Here is a 9,668-nt window from a genome sequence, read left to right as displayed (position 1 = left end):
AGTTTTAAGTGTGTTATACGAGAGTCAGGTTCCTAACAAGTCATTTGAAAGTTATTAAAATGCTTTTAAAAATGAAAAATATTAAAAATAATTTGGCTAAGAAGTGAAAAAATAATGTTGTAAAAGTGATTTTGATATAAGAAGAATAATAAAATGTAAATTTCCTATTTTACCCCTCAAATTTTGAATATTTTTTAATTTTTTCGTCAAATTTAATGTCCAGCGACTAAACTCGCCACTTTGTGAATAACTGAGGGACTAAACTCGCATACAGCCATAACTTAGGGACTAAGTCTACACTACTCCTATAACTCAGGGACTAAAGATGTCATTTTCCCTTATTTGTTTATTTATTTATTTATTTATTCTTTTTGCAAGATTTGCATCTCATCAGGTCGAACATAATAGAATCATGTACTCTCCGATCCAAGAGCATTGCATGCATGACAGAAAGGGGACATATCAAAAGAAAGCAGAGAAATCTCATTTGGAAATCACTATTTCTTCAGGATTGCAGCTATAAGACTTCCAGATTTCCAGGAAGAGATCAGATTCTCAAAAATTAAATTAAATTAAATTTCCCACACACCAAAAGTAAGATTTGTAGTTTTATAATTAAGTATATAACTCTTTGAAAATATCCCAAGAAATTAAACCTCATCACATGCACACCCCAACTTGCAACCAAGAAATATATTTAAAAAGAAAAAACCCCATAATCAAGATTTCATATGCTAGAATATTCATATATACAGAAAGAAAGAAAGAGAGATACCCAGAAAAGCAGATGCAGAAGGAAAGGAGAGTGAACGAGAAAGCAAGGTAGAAAGTCTGCGAGAAGCCATTTTTGTGTTCTCAATCTTAGCTTCTTCTTGAGTTCTTGTTCAAAAAAAAAAAAAAAACGTTACAGTTTCTTCACTTTTCAGATTTCTTAAATTTTTCTTCGGGCTTTGTGAACTGCCTGATTCTTATCTATACGTACTCTCCAATGGCAACACTGATGAGTGATGGCATGTTGATAACTATACTTTCTCTCTCTCCTCCACACTATTATTCTTGACTTTTTATTCTATACCAATTTTTTTTTTTTTGTGCAGGCTCCTAGGTAAGGTTGAAGAACGGCATTATATCTTTACATGCATAAACTTTAATGGAACTTGAAGTAATTTTTCGCATTGAATTTCATGCATATTTGATACGGAGTATTTTTATTTTACATGATAGTACATGAATTTACTGTCTATTAATAAAGTTACTGAGAGTACATCATTGATATTTTTTTTAAATAATAATTACATTTAAACAGTAGTATTACTTCATATTATTCTTACTAGTTTTTTCACAGGATAAAGCCCAATATTTATTTTTAAATAAGTATTTCAAAGTATATCAATACAAGATTATATATAGGAGATGTTCATGCATATGTAATTGAATGTTAAATTTTTTTTATTTAAATCGGTAATTCAAAATATATGAATGAAGATAATATATGAGAGATTGATTATAATTGTCACTAAAATAAATGTTTATAATTTTGTAAAAACGATAGTCAAAATACTTAGTCTAAAAACAATATTATAAATAAATACTACTTTTGGTAATAAAAGTTTATACATTTTAAATCATATTAATAAAGAAATACAATTTACCTTTAAAGTGAACAACTGTGATGTAGTCCAAAAAATATTACGGGGTAGTTTTTGGCTTCAATTTATTGGGTTATTTGAATGTCTTTTTTGTCAACAAATCCTCCCTAAGTAGTTAATATGATTGGTTTCAAATTATTTATTTTTAAATTTTTTCTATGTTATTAATAGAATACTTAGTAAATAAATATATAAAATTAATTTGTATTAAATTATAACATTGATACAAAATATTTAATTACAAGATAGTGTAAAATGAGAACAATGAATAATGTAGTAAATATAATTAATTAATGAATTTGAAGGTAATGAGTTTTTGCATTGTAGAAAATAAAGACAATATAAGTAATGGAATTATATCTCTTTTAAAATGTTTTTGATAATGAATAGTTTTTATTGTAGAAAATAAAGACTATATAACTAATGAAATTATATCTCTTTTTTAATTTTTTGATAATGAATAACTTTTGTTGTAAAAAATAAATACAATATATTTAATTAAATTATATCTCTTTTTAAATTTTTTTTGATAATGAATGTTTTGTTTTAATAAAGGCATTGTAAACATCTAAATTAAAGTAATGCATAATTTTTTTTGAGTAATGCATAATTTATTTAATTTAATAAGACTATAAGAGTAATAGAATAATACATAATTTTCAATAATATAATCTAACATATTCTTAGTATATGTTTAACAATTATACCAACTTTGATTATGATGAGATTCGAACCTAAGACCTTTCTTATAAAAATTAATATAAGTTAAAAGTTAACAGAATGTGGGTTATTTAAGAGAAGAAAATAATATAATAGAGGGTAAAGAAGAAAAATTATAAAAGATTACTAAAATCAAAATAATATGAACCATTCGTTTAAGAAAATAATTACACTAACATTTTTTTCTTCCCGTTAGAACCTTAACATTATTGGCTCTTATTAAAATTGTAGATTATATAGTCTCTTGGTCAAGATGAAAATGCAATACTTATACTAAAAATGAAATACAATATTACAAATTATGAATAAATTGTTTATTATTTAATGAAAAATATAATATTTTTCAATTAAAATATATTTAGGAGTTCAACAATTACTTATGAGAAAAAGATTGTACTAATAATTTGGATAAATTTATTGATTATTATTTATCAGAGAAATTATAATAATTATGAAAAAAATGTGATACGGTTAATTTAATGTGCAATGCTTTAAAAAAAATAAAATCCCGCGGGGCCTACCAACCCGAGTGGGGCAGGCTAGGATTGCATGAATCCTAGCTCGTGGGCCTAACAGGCTGGCCTGCAAAAGCCCGTTAGAAAATAGGCCCGCGGTGGGGCAGGCCCGCCCGATTTGACAGTACTAATTTCAGCGCAACTAAAGTATCATTTTAATTCAACTACAGTTTTCATTTTACAATATACACTCAATATGTGATACATATTATTCAGTTTTATTTTATACATACTGTAATTTCATTTCAACACAACTAAAGTATCATTTCAATTTTCAATTCAATTACAATTTAATTTGATAATATAAACACAATATGTGAGACAAATTATTCAATTTCGTTTTAGATACACTGTAGTTTTATTTTGTTCTGAACACATCAGGAATACGATATTTGTTAAATATAACGATCACCGTTTCTTTAATCGTTTTCGGACCATGATCACAGAACTGTGTGAACCATGTTCCACCGTATAGTATAACAATTGTTCAGGCTCAGCTCCATTAATCTTCATCTTTCAATTCCTGCGGGCCTGCTTACTATATATGTTAACCATGCTTTCCATTGATCAACCAAGCTTGCCGCAGGAGCTGAGTCGTGGCTTTTGTGGGTGGTTTAATTAATTAAGACTCTTTTTCCTACGTTTTTTCATTTTTTGCTTTTTTTTTTTTTTCTTGTACAGGTTTAGGGTGACATAATCAGACTAATTTAAGGACAAAATAACTAAATTAGCAAAGTATAGGAGCCAGTAGTAATGACAATAGATTGGGTATCTAACAAGAACAAGGTTTTAAAAGGCATTTAAAAAAAAATTACTGTCAGAAGTGGGATTTGAACCCATGCCCTTTCACAAGAATAAGAAGTTGAGTCTGGCACCTTAGACCACTCAGCCATCCTGACTTCATTATGTATAAATTTGTTTACAATATATCTTAACAATTCACGAACTTGATTACCTATGCAATATAGCAATAATACAACTACCCAAACCTGCTTGTCTTGAACTTAATAGAGTGATACCCTCACTTGTCACGAGTATTGAGTACAAGTACTTTACTATTGTTCAAAGCCTATCCAAATTCTAGACGTATCTACATGAACTTAATTAGTTATAGAACTACTCGAATATGATAGAGTGATATCTATACTCATCCTGAGTATTGCGTACTAAATATATATTTACTCCATTACTACCAAGTCCCTACCCAGCCAAATTTGTGACTGGTGTATTCTTTTATATATCTACCGAACCCAATTAGACACAATCCGAATTCGTGATACTAAGGTTCAAAAAAGTCAAGTAGCGAAAAATGTTCAACCATTTGCGATCCCTACAAAGTCAAATTGGTATTTTATTTTATTTTCTCTAAGACAATTGAGTGTTAAATTGGTATTTTAGTTTATTTTCTCTAAAACAATTGAGGGTGGATATGATGATAAATATATGATTTGCAACAGAATTACAATAGAGCAACAAAGTTAAAGAGCATAAAGTCTTACTTTTAACACTAGTACAGAAACAATTATTTGCGTATGCTGTATATGACATTTTGTATCTGTTGTACAACGGATGCATATACTGCCGACGCAGATGATGGATTGGGTAGTAGTATGTATGGTAGGTGAATTAAATCCAAGCTGGATTTTTTAGGGGAGTAACAACAGCCTTCACCTGTAAGTAGTTGTTAAGGCTATACACGCCCTTCTCTCTGCCAATTCCGCTCATTTTGTACCCACCAAAAGGAATCGTCGCATCAAACACATCATAGCAGTTGATCCACACAGTCCCAGCTCTCAATCCCCGCGCTAGAGTGTTTGCCTTATCAATGTCGCTTGTGTAAACTCCGGCTGCAAGCCCATAATGCGTATTGTTTGCCCTCTTTATTACTTCATCAATGTCCCTGCGCCAATCAGTGTACACCCACATCAATGTTCAATATTGTTAGGATTAATACTTACTATTTGCCAGTCTTCTATTCTTTCCCGTTACCACTTGTTAAGATAAAGTGTTTACCACTACATCAAAAGCTATAGATAGTAGCGAAGACACAACTTTATTTCCTTAAACCACCAAGTCACATTTTTAAGATGTAGGGTGTTAGACTTAACCCTTCCGGCCTCTTATCCCTTAGCCACTTATTGCTGAACTTAGTCCTTCACAGGTCTCCGCTCAACAATCCCGTAGCCCCTTGTTGTTGGACTTGACCCTTCACAGGCCTTTGCCCAACAATCTCCTAACCACATGTTGTTAATCTTAGTCTTTCGTGGGTCTCTGCCCAACAAATCTGGTTTCCTTCTTAGCTTCTAAAGTCAAAAGAAAGGCAACTCACTTGAATTTTAGGACACACTGCACAGGGCCAAAGATCTCGTCCTGTGCTATCAGCATATCCTCCTGATAAAACAAAATGTGAAACTTTTGTGTTACTTTCCTAATATTATATATATAATCTTGTATTCAGACTACTGAAAGAGTGAGCATGGCCCTACCTTGACATCAGAGAAAATGGTGGGCTGAATGAAATAACCTTTTGATCCGATTCTGTCGCCTCCACATTCAAGGGTGGCACCACTCTCCTTACCTGATCTAATGTACCTAAGGACCTTCTCAAATTGCTCCGAGTCAATCTGAGATAGATAGCCATTGCAGAAGAAAAATTAAATTCTACAAACATCAAACTTTGTTCTCAGGTCGAAAGTTAAATTCTTGAGCATATAATATATAAACATAAATGTGTAATCCAACTATCAGTTTAGACTTTTAGTTGAGATGATACAAAAGATGTTGCAACTATAATTTTTAATTGAGACGAAACACATGCTTCAATTAAATCACAATTACCTGAGGTCCTTGCTCTACACCTTTTTTGAAAGGATCACCCACAACGCGTCTCATTGCCCGCGCCTTTGCTTTCTCTACAAACTCATCGTATATACGTTCATGGACATATGTACGAGAACCAGCACAGCAACATTGGCCCTACAGGGATGTAAATGTGTTGAGATTCATGTGGTCAGCTGTAATGTGAGTATGAAATTGTTTTAAAAGAATTAGACAAACCTGATTGAAGAACAATGCAAAGTGTGCATCCTCCACGGCTCTATCAATATTAGCGTCATCGCATATAATGAAAGGCGATTTCCCTCCGAGTTCTAGTGTAACTGGCTTCAGATTGCTTTTTGCAGCCAGTTCAAGTACGATTTTACCAGTATCAGTTGATCCAGTGAAAGCAAGCTGCAAGAACAGAGTGATAATGTATTTTAAGATGAAGGAATAAATCTAGCACCAGGTGGCTAAGAAATTGGTAGCCGGGCCTAAAGAGTAAGTCCAACATGCTTCTCGAAAATGTGACAGCATAAGGAAATAAAGCTACATATTCACTACTAGTTATAACTTTCGGTGTGGTAATAAGCGCTTGATACTAACAAGTGGCATCAGAATCAGGTAAATTATGCAGTTAAGGCTAGCAAAAGTAAATTGTACAGTTGCGCTTTCGCTGCTAGCTAGTTTTCAACATAGTGGTAAGCGTATAAGGTAAAATTTTTCATTTTTGGTAGATAAGATAGCAAAAACAGAAGGATCGATTCTTTAAAATCAGAAGTTCCAATTACCTTGTCCACTTCCATATGGCTAGCAAGAGCAGCACCAGCAGTTGGACCATATCCTGACACAATGTTTAGGACACCGGGAGGGAGACCAGCCTGTCAAAAAGTCAGAAATTGTGCACATTAATCTCAGAAATGGTAACTCATGGAATTGTGCAGTCTATTCAATGGAACTCCTTGAACCTGAGCATATAATATATAAACATAAATGTGCAATTCTATTAGTTTAAATTTTTAGTTGAAAATGGAACTGCTTGAATCTCGTCAAAAATAATCAACTCACACACGTTAGGTGCGTGTCAAACATATAATACATATAAATTCGACTATTAACTTAGTCTTTTAGTTGTGTTTTCCGACAGAACGCGTGTTTCAATTGAACTAACCTCATGGAATAGCTTTCCGGCATAAAGTGCAGTTAATGGTGTTTGCTCTGCGGTCTTTAGGACAACGGTGTTTCCAGTAGCTAGGGCAGGACCGACTTTCCAAGCAAACATGGCAAGAGGGAAGTTCCATGGGATAATTTGGCCAGCAACACCTATTGGTTCATGCAAGGTTTGAACATGGTGTGGTCCGTCAGCTGGAACTGTTAAACCATGGATTTTATCCGCCCAACCTATATGTTATTTCAACAACATACCCTTTAGGAAACATGTCAAAATCAATACTTTTTTACTGCTATAAACTCAAACATGCCTCCATAAGTTTTATTCAATTCTCACCTGCATAGTAGTGAAATAGGCGTACAATCATGGGCAACTCTGATTTAGCAGCCTGCTCGTATGGCTTCCCGTTGTCCCACGTCTCCAATGTTGCAAGTTCATCCGTGTGTTTCTCCACCAAATCAGCAAACTTCAACATTATCCGCGATCTCTCCTAAAAACATTGCCAGTTTAAACAAATTCCAGGTTAGAACGGTTGAACATAGGCCGATAAAGGGTTAAGTCCATTAATTGGTGACCAGAGGAATTGCTGTGCAGGACGGATAAAGGACCAAGTCCACTAATTGGTGGCTAGAGCAATTGTTGGGCAGAGGACGGTGAAGAGTCAAGTCCAACTCTCGAAAATGACAAAATGTGATAGCGGTCATAAAAAAATAAAGTTACTCCTTCGCTCCTAGTTATAGCTTTTGGTGTAGTGATAAGTGTTTGATTCTAACAAGTGATATGCAGTCAAGACTGGCAGGTGTTGGAATGAGGAATCGTTGAGCAGAGGCTAATAAAGGGTCAAGTCTATAGTCCATCAATAGATGGTTAGGGAGATTGTTGACTATTAATTATAACTTTTAGCGTAGTGTAAGTTCTTGATTCTAACAATGGTATGTAGTTAAGACTGGCAACTATTGGAAGGAAGAATTGTTGGACAAAGGCTAGTAAAGGGTTAAGTCCATAGGCCATCAATTGGTAGTTAATAGGATTGTTGACTACTAGTTATATCTTTTAGGGTAATGATAAATGCTTGACTCTAACAAAAACAGATGGATTTTAAGGAAAGTAGAAGTGTTTAGGAGCAAATTAAAGCGCACATATGCACTCATTTTGGGCCAAGGTCCCTCATCGAAAGCCTTGCGGGCAGCTGCCACAGCGCGGTTTATATCTTCCGCTTCACCCTCTGCTACATGTGTAATGACTTCTTCAGTTCTTGGATCCAAGGTTGGGAATGTTTTTCCTAGTCACCACAAAAAAATGGCAAAACAGGAAAATCAACTCTTTTGTCCTTAACTAAACAGAGTAATTATAGATCGAACCATGTCTTAAGTGTTATTACCAGAAGCTGAATCCACAAATTTGCCATTGATTATATGCTGGGTGTATTTAACTTCCACACCCGGAGAAACTAGCTCCTCAACTGCCGCTGCAGTGCTAAACCTTTGGATGCCTCTTTCTACACCATACTTCCACCCTGATAAAAAAAAAATATAAAATAAAATTCCGATCCACAAACACATTAATTTTTTAGCTTAAATTAGACTAATCTTAAACCCTAAAACCTTTAGGAATTATATTTTTTTAACAGTACAGTACATTCTCTTTTTCTTTTTTAATATATATATATCTTTTTGCAAGATTTGCATCTCATCAGGTCAAACATAACAGAATCATGTCCCCTCCAAGAACTTTTCATGCATGACAGAAGGGGACATATCAAACGAAAGCAGAGAAATCTCATTTGGAAATCACTATTTCTTCAGGATTTCAGCTATAAGACTTCCAGGTTTCCAGGAAGAGATTGATTTATAATTTTATAATTATATAACTCTTTGAAAATATCCCATGAAAGCTCATCACATGCACACCCCAACTTGCAACCAAGAAATATATTTAAAAAAAAAAAAACAAAAAAAAAACCCCATAATCAAGATTTGAAATGTCCAAGACACAATATATGCTAGAATATTCATATATGCAGAAAGAAAGAAAGAGAGATACCCAGAAAAGCAGATGCAGAAGGAAAGGAGAGTGAACGAGAAAGCAAGGTAGAAAGTCTGCGAGAAGCCATTTTGTGCTCTCAACCTTAGCTTGCTTCTTCACTTTTCAGATTTCTTTAATTTTTCTTTGGGCTTTGTGAACTGCCTGATTCTTATCTATACTCTCCAAGAAAATATGGCAACACTGATGGCAATTGGCAAGTTGATAACAGAGTGACAACTATAATACTCTCTTTCTCTCCTCCACACTTTTATTCTTGGCTTTTCTTTAAAATAATAATAATAATAATAATAAAATTGAAAAGGACACCACACTAATTTCTTTTTAAAAATAATAATAAAATTGAAAAGGACACAGAGTTTTTTTTTGTGCAGGCTCCTAGGTACAGGTAGGTAAGTTTGAAGAACGGCATTGCATTTTTACATGCATATACTTCAATGGAACTTGAAGTAATTTTTTCACATTAAACTTTATGCATACTTTACATGATAGTACATGAATTTACTGTGTATTAATAAAGTTACTCAGAGTACATCATTGATTTTTTTTTTTAAATAATAATTACATTTAAGCAGTAGTATTACTCCATATAATTCTTATTTGGAAAATTTGTAATTTATGCACTTCAAAATATATCAATTATCAATGCAATTCCTGAATGATTAGTGGTGCAAATGTTGTTCCTCAATTTTCAAAACATGACATATATTGCCCCTCGCCCCTCCCTGAATTATTAGTGGTGCAAATGTGGTT

The 9,668-nt window shown here is 33.2% G+C and overlaps 2 protein-coding genes across 2 annotated transcripts in view; both read right to left on the bottom strand.

The window, feature by feature from the left end:
* The window catches only part of LOC116011026 (aldehyde dehydrogenase family 2 member B7, mitochondrial-like), a 6,732-nt gene extending 5,857 nt beyond the window's left edge, over positions 1–875 (bottom strand). Inside the window, exon 1 of the mRNA XM_031250525.1 lies at positions 776–875. Coding sequence (XP_031106385.1) covers positions 776–845 — 70 coding nt within the window. The 5' untranslated portion in view covers positions 846–875. The remainder of the gene's footprint in view (positions 1–775) is intronic.
* A 3,433-nt stretch (positions 876–4,308) lies between these two features.
* LOC116010362 (aldehyde dehydrogenase family 2 member B7, mitochondrial-like) lies at positions 4,309–9,093 on the bottom strand. The gene is made up of 11 exons (XM_031249737.1): positions 8,916–9,093; positions 8,254–8,388; positions 8,012–8,154; positions 7,209–7,362; positions 6,873–7,102; positions 6,493–6,582; positions 5,942–6,115; positions 5,723–5,860; positions 5,371–5,508; positions 5,214–5,275; positions 4,309–4,784 (listed from the first exon to the last, which is right to left on the bottom strand). The coding sequence occupies exons 1-11, from the start codon at positions 8,983–8,985 to the stop codon at positions 4,511–4,513; spliced, it is 1,608 nt and encodes a 535-aa protein (XP_031105597.1). The 5' UTR covers positions 8,986–9,093; the 3' UTR covers positions 4,309–4,510.
* Between the last annotated feature and the right edge of the window lie 575 nt (positions 9,094–9,668).

This window comes from Ipomoea triloba, chromosome 2 (assembly GCF_003576645.1).
Source record: "Ipomoea triloba cultivar NCNSP0323 chromosome 2, ASM357664v1".
Taxonomy (NCBI): domain Eukaryota; kingdom Viridiplantae; phylum Streptophyta; class Magnoliopsida; order Solanales; family Convolvulaceae; genus Ipomoea; species Ipomoea triloba.
This window is presented reverse-complemented; position numbering and strand designations above follow the sequence as displayed.